Genomic DNA, 21173 nt, shown 5'->3' on the forward strand with positions numbered 1-21173 from the left:
AATTACGTGGAGATGGGGGACACACCTGGTGCCGTGAGACCCTAAACACACTTTACACTATCACCAGCTGATAGTTCTAATCGGTGATTAGCGCAATGTCACACTATTAAAGAACGGAATTTTTCTTTCATTAGTTTCGTAACACCACTTTTACTACATCATAACAGCTGCAAGAAAGCAAATGTATGAGCTTATGCAGCATCAGCCAAAAAAAAAAAAATCACACCATTCCCTCCAAATGCCTGTCCAGTTCCTCCTTAAATTTATTTAACCTATCAACTTCCACGACAGATGGAAGTTTGTTCCAGCAATTATCCACCCGCTGGCTAAAGGGAAATTTCCACACATCTATTCTACATCTATCTTTTCTTAATTTGAATTTATGCCCCCTTAGGTTCGTAATCTGAACAAGGATCCCATCAGAATTCAGCATGCTCAACCCATTCAAGGCCTCGTACACCTCAATCAGATCACCGCGCAGGTGCCTAGTCTCCAGCCACTGCAATTTGCAGAACTTAAGCCTCTCTTGGTAAGAGGATCCCTTCATTCTCCTCAACAATCTTGTTGCCCTTCTCTGTACACGCTCAAGCAAATCTACATCCTTCCTAAAATGAGGCCTCCAGACCTGTACGCAGTACTCAAGGCGTGGCCTGACCATTGCCTTATACAGAGAGACAATCACCTCCTTTTCCCTGCTAGCAAAATTCCTATATATCATTGACAAAACCCCATGACCTGCCCTGGCAGCCTGTCTGCATTGCTCAGAAACCTTCATATCTGACTGCACAATTACTCCCAGGTCTTTTTCATTTCTTAGTCCATCTGCCCAAAGTATCTAGATCCTGTTGCAGTAGTACACTGCCATTAATGTCATTAACAACCCTGCCACCCTTTCTATCATCTGCAAACTTCGACACTAAGCCTGATATACCTTCATCAATATCATTGATAAATATACAAAACAACAGAGGACCCAACACCGAACCCTGTGGGACTCCACTAATAACATTAGTCCACGAAGAGCAGCACCCATTAATTACCACCCTCTGTCTTCTCCCACTCAACCATCCTTTTATCCATTGTAGCAACTTCCCCTTAATACCATTCTGCTCCAATTTGTACAATAGTCTTCCATGCACAACAGTGTCAAAAGCTTTCCTGAAATCCAAATATATGATATCAAAATTATTTTTTGCATCCAGTTCCTTTGTAACCACATCATAATATCCTATCAAATTCATCAGACAAGACTTTCCCTTAACAAACCCATGTTGTGGCTGAATTATTGCTGCAGTCTTGTCTAGATGATCCTGCAATGCATCTTTAACCAGGGACTCCATTATTTTACCTGGAACAGAAGTTAAACTAACTGGTCTGTAATTACTCGTGTCACCCTTCAATCCCCCTTTGTGATTTGGGGATACATCTGCACATCTCCAGTCCGTGAGGACCTCCCCTGAGTGTAAGGATGCTCTCATAATTACGGCTAAAGGTTTGCTTAGTTGCTTTGGCACCTCCTTTAATATAACTGGATAGATCCCATCCACCCCAGGTGCCTTTCTTATGTTTAACTTCAACAATTTCTCCTCCACTTTGCTCTCAGTCTCACCCTGCTACAATTTGATAACCTTCTGCCATTTTCAAACTTGAACTCCTCATGTGTGAATGTAGATGTAAAATACTCATTCAGTTTGTTTGCTATCTGAGCAGGATCATCAACAGTGAAACCATCGATATAAATCCCCTTCCTTTTAGAGTTTACATAAGTAAAGAAATCCTTGCTGTTTTTCTTAGCATCTTTTGCCAAAGATTTCTCGTAATCTGCCTTCGCCTGCCTAACCTCCTTTGTGACCTGATTACAGATTAGCTTATATCTGTCATAGGCTTCTGAGTCGCTTGATAATTTATATGCATCCCATGCATTTTTCTTCTCGGTCACGAGTCTCAATTAGTTCATTTGATAACCATTTAGGCCTAAACCTTGAACAATATTTCTTAATAGGTATGAAACTTTTAGTAGAATCCACGATTAATTCCTTGAATGCTTCCCACTTAGAATTTACTGTTGGTAACATTGTCAGTTGATCCCACTGTACAGAATTTAAAAGCTGTCTGAGACCACTGTACTCACCTTTATGGAAGCAAAAAATGTAACACAAACTAAGTGAGTTCTGAAATAGTTTTCCCTCATACCGTATGACTGAAGACAATCAAGCAGAGAATCAAATATTCGTTTTGCCGTAATACTTTCCAGTTCTATCAAGTCCAGAAACAAATTTACGAGAGATCTCATTCCGCTATCAAATGTACAAGTTCGAATGTAAACAATTAAAGCCGATTTTTTTTAATCACCATGATCAATTTGTCAATTATTAATGTAATTTTACTGTTTGACATAATGATTATGTTAGCCAAATTTTCTCATTTCATCACTAATGTGGTTTAAGATGTTAATGCAAGCATTAGTTGAATGAAGAATACAACCCGTGTTGATCCCATTTAATTCAATTAAATGGGAGTCAGTCAATCTCTCATTCAAAATTATGAAAAGACTGATTTTCTTTGCCTGCCTTATATGCTGTGCAAAAAAGTTTTGATGTTATTACTTTTTCGTGAGATAAACTCTATAAACACAGATTTAAGGGGCTCTTTTAGCTTCCATAAGCAGTTTTATAGCAGCTTTATGGCCTCTGTTTCCTTGTTATCGAAAATTTTATTTCTTAAAGAGAGTAGCTGTTGCTGTCTGCTTTTGCCAAAATAGGTAACTTCATTATTTGTCCATTCCTTAGAAATCTTCATGCCCATCTTCTTTTCCACTCCAAGAGTTCCAATTTTTTACATAATGCACAGCCAAGTCTCTTATTTTGATAATTTAGCCAATTATACTTCTCACAGAAGTCATTTTTTTTTTTTTTTTTTTTTTTGATCAACTGTCCAGCAACTTGGCCAGTCATTTATGTCAGTCATCCCTTGCTGTTGGACTCGGATACCTTCATGAACAAAAACAGTATTTGAAACAATTTCTGTAGTTAAGTCTTCACTCACGTTTTCACTTGTTTTTAATTTCTTAACTGTGGAAGGTGAAAATAAACTAGCAATTCTTTTAATTTTTTACTTTACGGTTCAAGATATCTTTTTTTAATAGTAATTCACTCACAATCTCATTACTGCATGGGCAATTTAATAAAATGTTGCATCTGAATTGAAAATGCACAAATACAAAGTTATTAGTGTTGACAACCTTTTAAATTGTAACAGAAGTTGCAGAAAAAATTAGTGGGGAAACAATACGAGTCAAGAAAAAGGTACATGAGTTTCCCAAAATGGGTGGTACTTAGATGAACAGAACACCTGCGAAAGTGGGATAATCCCTAATAAAATAAATGTACAGTTGGTTTTAAATAAATCTACAGTCAGTCGCTTTTGTTTTAACATACCTTGTATTTTCAGGAATATTTTCTTCACACTGCAAGCCATGACGAAGTTTCAAAAGCTGCCAACATTTCATGTTTAGGTTTAATACCTTCGTTATCCTCATTTTTCCTTCTCTTGTCATTGATATTGTCATTAATTCTTTGAACCAGTTCTTATATTTGAAATTTTTTTTTTTTTTTTAAACTGTCCAAAAGGTCAGAGTCATTCAGGTACTGTGACCATGTAAACATAGATGGGGAAAATTTACGGAAAAATGTGGATAACGCACTTCCTCGAAACAACAGATGATTATTTCTTGGAGTAAAAGAGAATCACACTCTCCTAATTCCCGAAGAGGGTACTTACAGTAGAAGGTTGACCAGAGCCCATTGTCCGCATCGGGAATACCTCTTGCCCAGCATGACTTTTCAGTATGTGGGACAGGTGGTCGGATAGGTTTTACGAGTTGTAGAATGATAATCCCTTTACCTCTCCTAATTCATGCAGCAGTACTAATTTCCTAAATTTTTTCCTAGATTAGGAGAGACTTGACTTAATTAATCCATTCGTTATATGAAAATTTTATTCACTCAGCTGAAACTATTTTAAATGTAATTTCCAAGAGGAATTCAAAAAAATTGCTAAGAAGGAGTTCGTTAAATAGAGATCCAACTGAGTAATTTGAAATTCTAAAAATTATAAAGTTTTATATAGAAAGTATCTTAATAATAGACAGTGAAAAACGCAAATTTAGTTAAACAACTTTAAGCTTATTTGAATAGTAGGAAAACATGAAAAACAATTTACTGCATATTTTAAATTTCGAAACGTACTGCATCCAGATGTCACGCATCACTGTTAATAAAGGTGCCGGTACACCATACCATCCCTTAAAAAGCAATGGCAGTAAGCATGTACACTTTCCCCTTACATAGGTCACAAAATCAAAACTTACAGGTTTTGGTGCTATAGTGTAGAGGGTCCAGTCACATTATTATGACTACCTACCTGGTATCCAGAATATGTGCCTTTCGCAAAATGCACCACAGACAGCCACATGGGAGAGACTCAATAAGTCCGCAGAAGGTTGCTATGGGTATCTGTGACCATGCAGACTGCAGTGCACCCCGGAGTTCCTGTAATTTCCTTGGTGGAGGATCCATCCATCTGATGTGCCGATTGACGTGGTCCCATAGATTTTCAATTGGGTTAAGATCCAGGGAAATTCGGTGGCCAAGGGAGTAGCTTGAAGTCTTCATCGTGCTCCTCAAACCACTCATGGACAATTCTGGCGACATAGCATGGTGCAGTGTCTTGCTGATAGATACCATCATCCCCAGGGAACAAACACGGTCAACATGTAGGTGTACCTGATTGGTGACAATCAATAGGTAACCATTTGCATTCAGGGTGCCCTCCAGAGGTATCAGCGGACCCAAACCACGCCATGAAAACATTCCCCAGACCATAATGCCACCCCCACAAGCCTGCTTTCTGCCAACAATCACATCCTGGTGTCTATTCTCAGAGGTTTCATGCCTAATACGCCATCATCCATCCATTCAGTGGAGCAAAAACCGTGACTCATTGGAGAAGGCTACCCATTGCCACTCGGCCAGGGTCCAGTGTCAGTATTGCTGTGCAAACTGATGTCATTGTTTGTGATGAACGGCTGTCAGCATGGGTGCTGTCACCAAGCGTCTGCTTCGGAGCACAATGCACAACAGGGTTCTCTGCACTGTTATGTTGGAGACCTTTCTGGTGGCCTCCACAGTTCATTTGGATGGCCAGTTGAGGAACAGTGGCACACAAATTGGTCCTGACCAACCGTTTCAGCTGACGTTCACCTCTGGGATCAATGGCGCATGGGGCTCCACAATTGGCACATCAGGTCATCAAAACTGTCCCATTCATCCAGTCTTGATACACTTTCACCACTGCAGCACGTGAGCATTTCATAAAGTCCACTGTTTCAGAAATGCTGGCACCCCTGGCCTGATAGCCGATGATCATGCCTTTTTTCAGGTCTGATAGGTCGCGTGCTTTGCCCGTGACAGAGGCTGTGACTGTGTTCATGGATGCTGAACGTCAAGCGTTATATGCTTGTGGTGTGTGAACTTGACACATATGCTGTATGATTCGCTAGTCGTGTGTGATGTCTGCATTGGTGGGTGGTCATAATATTGTGACTGGACTCTGTATATGAAAGGCTTTAAGTAATATGAGCTATTCCTTGTTTCCCCTTTAGTACCTAAACAGGGAACAAAATTGTTTCTTTGTAAACACTGTCTAAATACAGAACATTTACAATAAGAAGTTGATGGTAGTGGAAGTTTATCCTTCAAAAACTTTAAAAATAAACCTTCCTAGAACTGATAAAAGTAAACCTGAAAACCTCATTGAGAATAATAAATTGTTTTCATCTGATGAAGATAAATAATTTCTTGGGTTGTAAAAGATGAGCAGTAATGTATATTTGTGTAAAAATGAATGACAAAATTGTAAATATATTGGTATTAATTCGGGTCTTTCTAACATGAAGCATGAGCATTCAAGCTTAGGATTTTATACTCCGTGTATAAATTAACCTTAAAATTTTATGACTTATACACCGGAATATACAGTAATTCTCATTTAACAATATGATTTACTGATCTGTATTATACCTTTTCTCACCCTAGAAAACATAAAGAGTATACAGAAAAGGCAGAATGTAAACTTCAACGGAAACAGGAAAAGCTTAATGATATTGTGAACAAATTAAAGCAAAGGGAAACAAAGGTCAAGAAAGTAAGGGAGCAGAACAAAAAGAAAAATCAAATGGTAAGAAGGAAGCACTTTCATATAATTTGCACCTGAGTTTTTTTTATTGTTATTTGGTTTTTAGGAACATTAGCAACTAAGGCCATATTGCTTCGGGGATATGCAGTGGTCATTCCCTGACCTTACCGCATCTTCCGTATTTGGTGGTCACGGGCTCGAACCCCGGTCTAATCAAGAAGCATGTGCTACGCACTGCTGATCCTGGCTACGGAGGAGCTAAGAGTTTTTTTGACACATTAAGCCCATAATTTGTCTTTGGTCTGTTGAATGCAGATATTTTTTAAATTAATAACAAATCAAATTAAGTTTAATATAATTTGTGATGGATGCTATGTTGTGATTATCTGTGAGATTATGCATAAAGTAAAAATGCTCATATACCACATGAATAAATTTTGTAATTAGATTGCACTAAATTTAATAACAGGTGATGTTTCAAGAACCTTGTCTAATTCAATCATCAGACAATAAAAAGGCTGTAATAGTGGTCATGGAGTGATGACAGGTGTAATGATATGTTCTTAAATTTTCTTTTAGTGCATGGAGCACAAGTATATCAAGAACAAAAAATTAGTGAAATAATGAGCACCTAAACCTGCATGGAGTGTAATATGCCTTTAATTTTTTAAAGAATTGCAGATATTTTGATTACACATAATTATCCATTTTTGATTATACATTAATTAGCTAACCTTAACTACTGTTTAATACAGTAGTTAAGGTTAGCTAATTCAAGACTAAACTTTGCTTCCCATACGAAGTACCCTGCATTTTTCAATATTAAATTTTAAATTCAGCCCATCTGCCTGATTTTTTTTAGATCTTGTTGCAGCAGCTTACCCTGATTACTGTCATTAACCACCTTGCTGACCTTTGTATCATCTGCAAACTTAGACATTAAGTTTGATATACCTTCATCAATAGCATTAATAAATACAGAAAACAGCAATGGGCCCAGCCCTGAACCCTGGGGGAATTCTGCTAATAACAGTAGTCCAAGAAGAGCAGTGCCCATTAATAACCATTCTCGTTTTCTCCCACTCAATCATACCTTTATCCATATCAGCAACTTGCCATTAATGCCACACTGCTCGAATTTATATTGCAGTGTTTTATGTGAAACAATATGAAAAGCTTTGCTGAAATCTAAGTATATGATGTCAAAATTATTTTTTGCATCCAGTTCCTTTGTTACTGTGTCAGTAAACAATCAGATTAGTCAGATAAGATCACCCCTTAACAAATCCATGACGTGGCTACGGTGTAACTGCATTACAGGTATACTCCAGTTATCGCTCAGGATATGTTCCTAGAAAATGGAGTGTTAAACAAAACAGTGCTATACAAGGTCATTCTAATACTAAATAAATTGAGATTCTTTCCTTATAACTTTTTTTTTTTTTACCTGAAAAATATAATACAGTAGCCCTTGGTCGACGACAGTTTGTTTTGTGACGATTCACAATACCAATGGTTTTGAAACTAGAAGGCCAAAAATATCAAAAAACCTATAAAACATTTCAAAGATGCACAACTATAAATACTGGATATGATGTAAAGAAATAGCACAGTCAATCAGTGATGAGAAATATCCGCATCTACCATCTAAGCCAATCAGGAATGAAGTGGCCAGAGATAAGAGGAGAGGAACGCTCCTCAATTCACTTGTTCATGTACTATTGTCGGGCCACTATTCTGCAGTGTCAATTTATGAGTTTTAATTAAAAATTGTTGATTGAATTAATAAAATAAGAGCCGCCATGGCTAGTGAGAGAAGTGCAGTAAAGCCGAGTGAATGTGAAAATGTCACTAAAAAGTCACGTAGATCTATCACGTTGGAAAAAAAAGATGGAGGTAATTCTTAGAATGGAAGGTGGTCAGACATGTCCTAATGTGTGTAGAAGTATGAAATTTTCTCCATCGATTGTGAGTACCATAATGAAAAATGCAGAAAAAATAAAGCAGTCAATGCAACATGCTACGGCAGTAAGTGTGACGTAAGTGAATTATAGCAGAAGGAAACTTTTAGAAAAAATAGAGAGATTGTTGTCATTGTGGGTGGATGACTTAAATGAAAAAACATTCCATTGACTCAAGCTATTATTACTGATAAAGCAAAGTCAATTTTTGAAGATCTTACGAAAAAAAGAGGGTGGTGACGAGACATTTTTAGGTAGCAAGGGATGCTTTATGCGATTTAAATCTCTGAGTAAGTGCCACTGTGTGAAATTAAGTGGCAAGGCAGTAATGCAGCTGCAGTATTTCCTGCAGAGTTACAAGTCATTTTACAGGAGGGTAATTATCTTCCTGATCTCATTTTTAATGTTGACGAGACCAGGCTTTATTGGAAGAAATTGCCATCACGAACCGTCATTACCCATGAAAAGCAGTCTACACCAGGTTTCAAGGCTGCAAAAGACAGGTTAACACTTCTGCTGGATGCATATGTCTTTGCACTTTAAAATTAAAGCCAACATTAGTGTACCATTCACAGACACCATGTGCTCTCAAGGACCTAAACAAAGCCATGTTGCCAGTCTACTGGAAATGGAACAAGAGGGCTTGGGGTGGTGCACAAACTATTTATGCCCTCCTGTGTTCCATTTTTGTCAAGAGAATAGTTACCAACCAAGGCTCTTCTCTTGGACAATCCTCCCTGGCCATCCTGGAAACCTCACGGAAGTCAGAACATCTCTGGATGTCAGTGTTGTTTACATACCACCAAACACCACTTCAGTTTTGCATCAATTGACTAGGGGCCAATAGAAACCTTTAAATCCTATTACCTCTGCCAAACCTTCATGGAAATGGTGACAGTTTTGGATAGGTCAGACAAAAATAGCAAGGATTATTGGCACTCATTTGACATTTTGAAGGGCATTAATAACATGAACGCAGCTTGGGAGGAAGTATCAGTGAACTGTTTGAATGGAGTGTGCCGCAAACTTCTCCCACAATTTATGCATGACTTCACAGGATTAGAGTCAATGGAGGACATTGTTGAAGACATTCCCGTCTCCAACTGCTCTGTTACATCTTCAGCCATAACCTAGTCCAACCTTGTGCCAGGCTGACACAAGGGGTGGGATTGGACTTGGTTACGGCTGAAGATGTAACAGAGCAGTTGGATAGCCATGGACAGCAGCTACCCAATGAAGGCTTGGAAGAATTGGCTGAAGAACTTAGCCAACAGGAGGAGAAAGAAAAAGATGAAGAGCCTCCTTTAAAATCTATGAATACAAGCGATCTACAGTGCATCCTTTCAGCCATGAGACCCTCACTGATGAGCTCTGTGAGATTGACCACGACTGGGAGCGCATCCTTTCAGCCATGAGACCCTCACTGATGAGCTCTGTGAGATTGACCACGACTGGGAGCAAAGTGCGAAAGTGAAAAGGAGCATAATTGTATCCATTGCCCCTTATTTTGAGATTCTCAAAGAAAGGAACAGGAAATCTCGAGAGTCAACCCTACATGCTTTCTTCACCAGGGACTTCATCAGAGAAGTAAAATCTCTGCATTACGTCACTATCAAAAAAGATCACTGCAGGGGCTTTACAGTGATGCTTGCAAAAACATTCGGTCTCAGCTTTGGATATATCAAAGTAAATATAAAAAATTTTATATATTTATTTAATTATATCTATTTTGGTTATTTTATACTGTATTACATTCATATTCATAAAAATACTGTTTTTACATTAATATCATTCATTTCAGAGCTTTAAATATAATAATATTATATTACTTTTGTAAATTTTGAGAGGGGCCTGGAATGCAACTCATTGATTTACATTATATAATTAGGTTCACACCAATTTTTTTTTTTTTGCAGCAGTTCCTTCAGAAACAAAACCACATTGTAAACCAAAGGCTACCTGTATACAGTAATTATGGATAGGTTAAACATAGACTAATACCATAACATACCTTTATTGAATAATGAATAAGTCATTTAAAGATTAATTTTTCTTGAAGTAGGAGTCAAGGGTTGCCCGTTTTCTCTCAAATTTCCTCTCATGAAGTAATTCTTGATAGCAAGAAATCATATCGAGAACACTTCTTTGCTTTGCTGCTTCGCTCCTGGTCAGGGTCATTCTTGGTGAACTGGTCCATGAGTAGGAGACTGGCGGAATTACTTAACAAGTACTGGTCGCTGTGGAAAAAAAGCCGCAAATTAGGGTTAAATTTGAACGTGTCTGCAATTCTGCCCAGACACGATAGGAGGGAGTATATGATGACAGCATTGTCGATCAGTTCGGCCCTGGAAAGATTGTGCAAGGCTCAAGGAGTAGAATTTTTTTTCAGCCTGGTCTGTACTTATTAACATGAGAGACTGCTTCTACGGGGATGGGATACACTTAAATAGAAAGGATGAGAGAATATTTGCTGATGCTATCAAGGCAGTGTTAGGTGGGTTGGAAAACTGCCAGCTTGGGGGGATACAAGGACTAATAGATTAACAGTAGCCACTGGCAGAGGTGAAAGTGATTCTTGCACTGCTTCTATTGGAATGAGCAGCAGCCTGGAAAACAAGATGCAGGGTCCAAATACAGATATATACAGTTATACCCAGTTATTTATTAACAGATAAAGTACAAATAAAAGTACAAAACCAGTAGCTTTCGGAACGCGTGTCCCTTTATCAACTGATAAGTTAATATAAAATTTTGAATACATTACAAGCCACATTTGCTTGTAATGTATTCAAAATTTTATATTAACTTATCAGTTGATAAAGGGACACGCGTTCCGAAAGCTACTGGTTTTGTACTTTTATTTGTACTTTATCTGTTAATAAATAACTGGGTATAACTGTATATATCTGTATTTGAACTATGGACCCCAGTACTCCAGGCCCATTCGTTACTAAGATGTAGGGTATTTCAGAGACTGCTGGGAGTCACTGCGATACAAGTAAACACATGGGTTGTGTTAGGGTAGCTAAGAATAGGAACAGGTGCATGTATACTTGCATTTACATCAATGCTAGGAGTTTCGTAAATAAATTTGATCAATTTGAGGTATTGCTCAAAACATCAAAGGCAGATATTGTTGGGATATCACAGACGTGGTGTCACACAGATATAAGGAATGCAGAACTGGAATTTGGGGAGTACAATGTGTACAGAAAGGATAGACAGAAAGGGAGGAGGAGTTATGCTATTAGTTAAGAAACACATAAAATCCAAGGAAGCGAAGCCAGTCGACATTGCTGAACAGTGCAGTGTCGAGTCAGTTTGGTGTTACATAAGCATTGGGAGATCAAAATTGAGAGTAGGAGTGTGCTATAGGCCTAATGACCCTGATGAGTATAATAAGAAACTGTACAGGGAAATAGAGTGGGCTAATAAATCAGAGAGTCTTATAATGGGGGATTTTAATTTCCCAGATATTGACTGGAATTTGTGGGTTGGTCACTCATGCACTAGCAAGGCTTTTGTGGATTTATTGGATGATTGTTTTCTACATCAGCATGTTCGGGAGGCAACTAGTGGGAGTAATACTCTTGATCTGGTTATCATTAGTGATTCTTCATGCATTAAAAATCTGTAGATAAAGGAACCACTAGGTGGCAGTGATCACAGTGTGCTGAAGTGAGATTTACTCAAAGAGGTAACTACCATCAGGGGTAAAGGGAAGGGTTTTTGCTTTCATAAAGGCGACTACGATGGTCTGAGACAGTATTTAACTTCTATACAGTCGGACCAACTGATGATGTTACCAACAGCAAATTCAAAATGTGACGCATTCAAAGAATTTATCTTGGAAACTACTAGGCTTTTCATACCAACTAAGGGGCGCCTCCGTAGCAAGATGGGCAGGAGAAGCAGTGTGTAGCACACGCTTCTTGATTAGACCGGGGTTCGAACCCATGCCCACCAAATGTGGAAAGATCAGAGAATGACCACCGCAAATCCCCGGAGCAATATGGCCTTAGTTGCTAATGCTCCTAAAAAAAAAAAAAACCAAACCATACCAACTAAGAAATATTGTTCAAGGTTTAGGCCTAAATGGATGTCAGATTAACTAATGAGACATATGGCAGAGAAGAAAAATGCATGGGATACATATAAATTAATGGATGACATGGAAGCCTATGATAGATATAAAGTGGACTATAACCAAGTCACAAAGGAGATTAGGCAGGCAAAGGCAGATTATGAGAAATCGTTGGCAAATAATGCAGAGAAAAACAGAAAAGAGTTCTTTACCTATGTAAACTCTAGAAGGAAAGGGATAATCAGATTGGTCTACTGGATATTGATGGTTCAACTGTTGATGATCCTGCTCAGGTGGCTAACAAACTAAACAAGTATTTTGCATCTACATTCACACATGGAGTTATTCAGGAAGGGGAATGCCAAAGGTGAAGTAAACTCGGGCAGTGAGCTAGATGATTTTGTAATAACTGAGAGGAAAGTGGAGGAGAAATTGTTGAGGATAAACATAAAAAAGGCACCTGGGGTGGATTGGGATCTGTCCAGTTATATTAAAGGAAGCAGCAAAGAAAATAAGCAATCCTTTAGCCATAATTATGAGAGCTTCTTTGGACTCAGGGGATATACCCATTGACTGGAGATTGCAAATATGACCTCAATTCACAAAGCAGGATCAAAGGCTGACAGAAATAATTATAGACCTGTGAGTTTAACTTCTGTTCCAAGAAAATTAATGGAGGCACTGGTTAAAGAAGCACTGCAGGATCCCCTCGACGTGGGCACCTGTACGTGGTGAGGGGACCTTCCAGTGACGCTGCTGGACTGGACTTCCAGACTAGCATCACTGGGATCCAACACCCACAGCCCAGGTTCCAGGCTTACATCAATGGAATCCGGCGTGTTTGCCGTGCGCTGCGAACCGTGGAAATTCGGAAAGGGGGATCCTGGTGGTTGAGGGGCCCAGCTTCAATACACCACTTTGGCCCTGCTTCGACAAGACGGGTGGTCCTGGAAGGCCCGGCTAGGATCAATCGGCTAGTAGGCTCGCCTGTGAGGGTCAACCGTGTCGATGCCACGCCCCTACCCTCATGGTCCGAGGGACAGGATTCAGGCTGGCGGCGGTGCGGGTATAGTGTCTGGGTAGCCCTGGCGTCCCACTCCCGAGCGCATTTATTGCATGCCGGGTAGTGGGCGTCCCTTTGGGCTCCGTGGTGGGTGGGGAGCCCGGGCACTGAACAATTTAAAAATCTTCATGAATCCTGATAAACATATTCCTTCAGGGGCCCCAACCCGGTCCCTATCTGAAAATAATGACGGAGAGGCAGATAGCATTATTGCTACAAAGAGGCAGCGAACCGAACTACCATCAGGGCCTGTCCCAAGGTTCTTAATAATGCATTCCACCAATGAAACACCGATTGGTAAAATGTCACCCTTTTTTATACAGAAAGGGTTGGATGGGTTAGCAGGTACACCCAAGTCAGTTAAGAGGCTCCGTTCTGGGGACCTCTTGATTGAAACAAAAAATGACAGGCAGTCTGAACATCTACTCCGAGTAACATCAATCGGAGGAATACCCATAACAGTGACGCCACACAGAACACTAAATTCATCGAGAGGTGTCATTTCGGAGTGGGACCTTCTCGACGTCACCGAGGAGGAAATCTGCTCCGAACTAAAACCACGGGGAGTTACTGCCGTCAAGAGAATCACTGCGCGAAGGGATGGGAAAATTGTTAAAACCAGGAGTGTTATCCTGACTTTTAACTCTCCCAAACCTCCTGATGAGATTAAAGCTGGATACATCAACTGTCCAGTACGTCCATACATTCCGAACCCTTTACGGTGTTTTAAATGTCAGAAGTATGGACATTCTCAAATGGCCTGCCGTGGAGTCCTTGCATGCGCCCGGTGCGGTGCAAAGGACCACAAAACAACAGCATGTTCAGCCACTAAACCCACCTGCATTAACTGTGAGGGAGAACATCCGGCCTATTCAAGGGCATGCCAGAGGTGGAAAGAAGAAAAAGAGATTCAACGGCTGAAGGCAGAGCTAAACATATCGTACCAGGAGGCAAGAAAAGCAGTGAAACCTCTTAACATCAAAAAACCTACCTACGCCCAGAAGGTAGCAGGGAGATGTTCGATTGGGACTCAGACGGACATGTCTGTCCCTCCAAAAGAATCATTTACTCCCATTGCACGTTATCTTTTAAGCTCCCAAAAACCTGCACAGAAGGACCAATCAGCTGCCACTCCTATATCGATACCTCCTAATGCTCCACAAGTAACAAAAGCAAAAGAAAAGAATAAGAAAGGGGAAGTAACACCTAGTACCCAGGAAAACATGGATGTCGAGCAGAAGGAGGTACATGATGAGTCAGTTTTGGAACTCTTCGCTGAGGAAGAAATGGACACAGGACAGCGTCCATACTTCCCCAAGAAAGAGAAATCCAAGACTGACAAAATTAAGCCCTCAGCACCTCGGAAGCCGCCTGATGGACCCACCAAGTCCAAATAATGGCTAAATTCCTACAGTGGAATTGTCGTGGATTCCGGCAAAATACTGACGACATCAAGGCACTCCTGCAAAAGCACAAACCAGTTTGCTTTTGCATACAGGAGACTTATTTAAAGGCAAATGATGACCCCACCATGCATAACATTACCATCATTCGTAAGGATAGAATTGTGGATGGTCCTGCCCACGGAGGAGTCGCAATCCTCGTCGGCAACCAGATCCCATTTCAGCCTTTGCAGCTTACAACTAGCATTGAAGCTGTAGCAATTCGCCTTACAGTGGGGTTCTTATTAACTGTCTGCTCTGTTTATTTGCCACCTGGGACTGACATCCCCCAGAAAGACCTTGATGATCTTATCATGCAATTGCCTTTCCCTTGTTTAATTCTTGGGGATTTCAATGGACATAACACTCTGTGGGGTAGTGCTGACATCAATGGAAGGGGACGAGTCATAGAGCATATGCTCACTGACAATGATCTCTCCCTCCTAAATGTGGGAACAAACACCTTCTTCCACATGCCTACCCGAACTTTCTCTGCCATTGATCTTTCTATCTGCACCCCTTCTCTCCTTCCTTCACTTGCTTGGGAGGTAGAGGAGAACCCATATGGAAGCGATCACTTCCCCGTGATAATCACCCTAACTAGTGGTAGACCGTGTCTTCCATTTAGTTTACCGCGGTGGAAGCTTGATCAGGCTGACTGGAATGCCTTTCAACATCTGGCAAATCTTGACATCGCTACAGTCAGTCAGGTGCCAATCAATGATGCAGTCGTGTATGTCACAGAAACAATTGTCCAAGCAGCTGCAATTGCAATCCCAAAATCATCTAGCCGGTTCCCACTATTTCCGAAACCTTGGTGGAATTCCGAATGCACAGCAGCAAAAAAAGCACAAAACAAAGCCTGGGGGATATTCCGCCGATATCCCACAACTGAAAATTTAATAACATTTAAACGTGCACGTGCGAAAGCACGTTATGTACGATGTCAGAGCCAAAGGAAATCTTGGATTCGTTTTACATCTTCCATAAATCAGGCTGCTAGCTCAAAAGTAGTCTGGGATAAGATCCGGAAAATGAAGGGAAAATATCCACCATGCCCTTCTGTGATCCTCGAGCATAATGGATGTCCAATTGCAGATCGAACTGCAGTAGCAAATACTCTAGGGGAAACATTTGCAAAAATATCTGCAATAACATCTTTTCCCACAGAGTTTTTGGCCCTGAAAGAGAAAAATGAGAAAAACCCCCTGAACTTCTATTCAAAAGGGCTTGAATCGTATAACAAGCCCTTTTCACAGGAGGAGTTAAATGCTGCACTCTTTCTCACGCACGCAAGTGCTGTGGGGCCCGATGACATCCACTACGAAATGGTAAAACACCTCACACCACAATGTAAGGATCACCTTTTAATTCTGTTTAACAGAATTTTTCTTAATAAACAATTTCCGGACTCCTGGCGGAAAGCAATCGTTCTTGCCTTCCCAAAACCAGGAAAGGATCCTAGCAATCCAAGTAATTATTGTCCTGTTGCTCTGACAAGCTGTTTGTGCAAAGTCCTGGAAAGAATGGTTAATGCACGCCTCGTATGGTATTTAGAAACAAATGGTCTGCTTTCCAGGACACAGTGCGGCTTCCGAAGAAATAGATCCACTCTGGATCATTTAATCCGATTGGAAACGTCCATTCGTGATGCTTTTATTAAATCCGAGCATTTGGTAGCAGTTTTCTTTGATATTGAAAAAGCGTACGACACAGCCTGGCGATTTGGAATTTTAAAAGACCTCTATAACTTTGGTCTTAGAGGTAACCTTCCTGTTTTTATTAAAAACTTTCTTTCGAATCGCCAGTTTCAAGTCCGTTTAGGATCCACCCTCTCTCGAGTTTTCTCTCAGGAAGAGGGAGTCCCACAAGGATCCGTTCTAAGTGTTACGCTTTTCGCAATCAAAATAAACTCTATCACAGAACAACTTCCACCCACTGTAAACAATGCCCTCTATGTAGACGACTTTGCTATATTTTGCAATTCATGCAATATGAGGGTCATTGAAAGGCAACTGCAGAAAACCATTGATCGTCTCACAGCTTGGTCTTTGGCTAATGGGTTCAGATTTTCATCACAGAAGACCGTTTGTGTACAATGTTATTTTGCCCAAGCCAGAATTGAGGCTTGGGCAAAATAACATCCCAGTTGTAGCAGAATTCAAATTCCTTGGACTTATTTTCGACAAAAAGCTGACATTTTTACAACACATTTGTCAGCTGAGGACAAGATGTGTCAAAGGGCTTAACATCCTTCGTGCCCTTTCATCAACTTCATGGGGCGCAGATCGTTCTACCCTTCTTCGCCTTTACCGAGCACTTGTCCGTTCCAAACTCGACTATGGGTCTCAGGTTTATGGTTCTGCTAGAGATAGTGCACTTCGGTGGTTAGATCCAATCCACCATCAAGCCATCCGGACAGCCACTGGAGCATTTCGCACATCTCCTGTCCAAAGCCTTTATGTTGAAGCAAATGAACCATCTCTGTCTCTTCGACGTAAGCAGTTGTCCTTACAGTATGCCTTCAAATTAAAATCCCTGCACGATCATCCCACGTGGCCATCCGTTTTTGAGCCACGCTGGGAAAACCTCTACAACACCCGTCGGACTGCCAACAAACCTTTTGGTATTCGCATCCAAGGGCTGCTGAATGAGCTCAACTTGTCGGTAGACAACGTTGCCCAGTCACCAAGGCAATTCTTTCCACCCTGGCATGCTTATTTTCCAACTTGCAACTTCTCCCTTAAGATCTGGGAGAAGGCTACGACACCGCCATCTGTCTACCAGCAACTCTTTGCATCACATAGGGCGTCTCCGTAGCCAGGTGGGAAGGAGCAGCAGTGCGCAGCACACGCTTCTTGATTAGACCGGGGTTCGAGCCCGTCACCACCAAATATGGAGGATGCGGAAAGGTCAAGGAATGACCACCGCATATTCCGGAGCAATATGGCCTTAGTTGCTAATGCTCCTAAAAACCAAAACAACAACAGCATCACATAGACAGCAGTATTCTGACTTTCTGCCAATCTATACAGATGGCTCAAAGTTAGAATGTCATGTGGGGTCTGCTGTTGTGCTCCCTCACAAAACATTATCCTATAAGATCCCACAAGAAACTAGCATCTATACTGCTGAGTTGCATGCAATACAATCAGCCCTAGATCACATTAAAAATCGCGACTACCAGAGGTATATGATTTATTGTGATTCATCAAGCGCGTTACAGGCTCTGGTATCGGTGAATTTTAACCCTCATCCGATCCTGTCCAGGATCCGGCAGATTCTTTTTTCTCTCATAGAATTGGAATATGATATTCGTTTTTGCTGGATCCCAAGCCACATTGGGATCCGGGGAAATGAATCGGCTGATGCCGCTGCTAAATCAGCCATTTCCCTGGATAATCATTGTCTGTCAGTCCCCTATACAGACTACAGGCAAATAATACGTTCTAAATTACTCTCCCAATGGCAAGATTCTTGGCACGGACAGGCCACAAATAAATTACATCGTATTAAGCCTGTAATTGCGCAATGGCAGTCCAGTCTACGCAGGGACCGAAGAGAGGAAGTTGTTCTTGCTCGGCTCCGCATAGGTCATAGTCATCTAACGCATTCCTAATTGCTGAGGGCGGATGACCCGCCTATGTGCGAGATATGTAACGTAATTTTAACCGTCAATCACATTTTTGTAGAATGTCCTGTTTTTATTGAAGCACGACGCTTGTGTTTTACTGATTTTAATAATTTGACTGAGCCATTTACACTCAGTCAGATAATATGTGACAGAGACAATATGTCTGACGTTTTTAACTTTTTACAATTTATTAATGTTTATACAAAGATCTAAGTTTTATGCTTTTACTTTTATACCTTTTTAAACATAATAATTAATTGTTTCACGTGGTAGCCTTTGCTACCAAAATGTTTAATAAGATTTTAAATTTGTCTTGGCGCATTATGGCCTTAGCTGCCAATGCGCCATTAAAAACCAAACCAAACCAAACCAAACTGCAGGATCATCTAGACAAGACTTCAGTTATAGCTTGGACATAGCATGGTTTTGTTAAGGGAAAGTCTTGCCTGACCAATTTGATTGGATACTGTGATGCAGTCACAAAAGAACTGGATGCAGGGAATAACTTTGATATTATATATTTGGATCTTAGAAAGGCTTTTGATACTGTTGCACATGGAAGACTGCTGCACAAATTGGAGCAGTGTGGCATTGGAGGCAAATTGCTGCTATGGATAAAGGGGTGGTTGAGGGGGAGAAGACAGAGAGTGATAATCAATGGACACTGCTCATCGTGGACTAATGTTATTAGTAGAGTTCCTCAGGGTTCAGTGTTGGGTCCATTATTGTTTTCTGTATTTATAAATAATATTGATGATGGTATATCAAGCTTAATGTCCAAGTTTGCAGACGATACAAAGTTTGGTAGGGTTGTTAAGGACACTACTGACAGTATGCTGCTGCAACAGGATCTTGAAAGGTTGAGCAGATGGGCTGAGAGGTGGCAAATGAAGTTTAACATTGACAAATGTAAAGTACTACATATGGGAAACAGTAACCCCAGAGTAACGTATCAACACTGTGGTACTACACTGACAGTGGTAGAGAATGAAAAGGACCTAGGGGTAATTGTGCAGGCAGATATGAAGTTTACTGAGCAGTGCAAATGGGCTGCAAGAGTAGCTCATGGTGTCTTGTCAATGATATACAGGAATTTTTTTCTAGCAGGGTTAAGAAGGTGATTATTTCCTTGTATAAGGCAATGATCAGGCCACACCTTGAGTACTGTATACAGGTCTGGAGGCCTCGTTTCAAGAAGGATGTAGAGCTGCTGGAACGAGTACAGAGAAGGGCAACAGGATTAGTGAATGAAACAAAGGGTTGCTCTTACAAAGAAAGGCTTAAGTTTTGCAAATTACAGTGTCTAGAGACTAGGCACCGGTGAGGTGATCTGATAGAGGTGTATAAAGCCTTGAATGGTTTGAGCATGCTCAATGCTGATGGGATTTTTCCTCTTGCTCAGAATAATCACCTGAGATGGCATAAATTCAAATTGAGGAAAGACAGGTGTAGCATAGATGTACGGAAATTTGCCTTTAGCCAGCGGGTAGTTGGTTGGTGGAACAGACTTCCATCCCTTGTTGTGGAAGTTGATAGCCTAAATAAATTTAAGGCTCAGCTGGACGTGGTTTTTTTTTTTTTTGCATAAGCTTGCTTCCTTGCATCATATGCCTCTACTAATGATTTGGGAGATTGTAGCAGTACTACCACTGAGGAATTCTGTGGTGAGATTTCTCACTGGTGTTTCCTTCTCTGCATCTGTGTCAATCTGTTTCAATTTTTTGTTTCAATCTGTATGCACTGCTTTGCTATCTCTTGGAGTTCATCATTGGTAAGACTCTTACCATGAGACATCAGTAATTCCTCAACATCATCCATGTTGACATCCTTAATTCCTGCTTTACAGGCTAGTTCAGTGATGTTTTTGTTGACTGCTTTCTCACCACATCCTATAAATTTGTTGCACACTTCTGGCCATAGCTTCTTCCACACTCCATTCATTCAGTTTTGAGTCACTTTGTGCCAGGCTGCTGTGATATTGTCTGTAGCATTCATGATGTATTTTCCAAAATTGCCTGATGGTTTGTTTATCTTGACGATCTGTTTCGTCTACGAGCTATCTGAATGTAATAGGCCTTAAAATTTGATACGACTTCTCGTATCAAATTTTATACGAATTCTTGGGACGGCCTGGGGCATTATCGAGCAGCAACATTGCCCTTGATTCAAGGTTGTGCTCTTCATAATAGTGCTCTACTGCAGGACACAAATATGAAACAAACCACTGTTGGAAAATATCAATCGTCATCTAGGCCTTCTTGTTCGATTTCAAAATCACCAGCTTCTAATTGCCTCAACACTTGCAGTTTTACATTCAAGGAAATGCTTTTCCTCAGCACCTTAGATGCATTATTAGCACTTGCAGTTGTATAATGTGTAATAGAAATAAAAATATTTATGCCAAAATAAGAATGTACACAGGCGATTGTGGTAGAACTTGAGATAAGAGCTTGAAAAGAATGCTGATTGGCTCTGAGCTGCAATGCAGTAGCGGGTTAAGGCGAATGAGATTGAATCCATTCATGTAGCCAATCCAAGTGCTTCACACATATGTATGTCTGTATGTCTGACACACTCGGATTGGCCTGCAACTTCAAGTGCATTTTCAGCATAATAAATAACATAAAAAAATAAATTTTAAAAAATTTATGCCAAAATAAGAATGTGTGCACAGGTGATTGTAGCAGAACTTGAGGTAAGAGCTTGAGAGGAAAGTTTGATTGGCTGTGAGCTGCAACGCAGTAGTGAATTAAGGCCAATATGATTGAATCCATTCATGTAGCCAATCCGAGTG

At 40.5% G+C, this 21173-nt stretch overlaps 1 protein-coding gene across 2 annotated transcripts in view; it reads left to right on the plus strand.

Moving 5' to 3' along the window:
- LOC150078510 (uncharacterized) overlaps nt 1–21173 on the plus strand; it is a 110212-nt gene that overhangs the window by 58308 nt on the left and 30731 nt on the right. For both annotated transcript variants that reach the window (XM_090384850.1, XM_090384851.1), the window contains exon 4: nt 6096–6237. In XM_090384850.1, the coding sequence (XP_090240976.1) occupies nt 6096–6237 (142 nt within the window). The remainder of the gene's footprint in view (nt 1–6095; nt 6238–21173) is intronic.

This window comes from Mastigoproctus giganteus, chromosome 11 (assembly GCF_048544385.1).
Source record: "Mastigoproctus giganteus isolate SK-2022 chromosome 11, ASM4854438v1, whole genome shotgun sequence".
NCBI lineage: Eukaryota > Metazoa > Arthropoda > Arachnida > Uropygi > Thelyphonidae > Mastigoproctus > Mastigoproctus giganteus.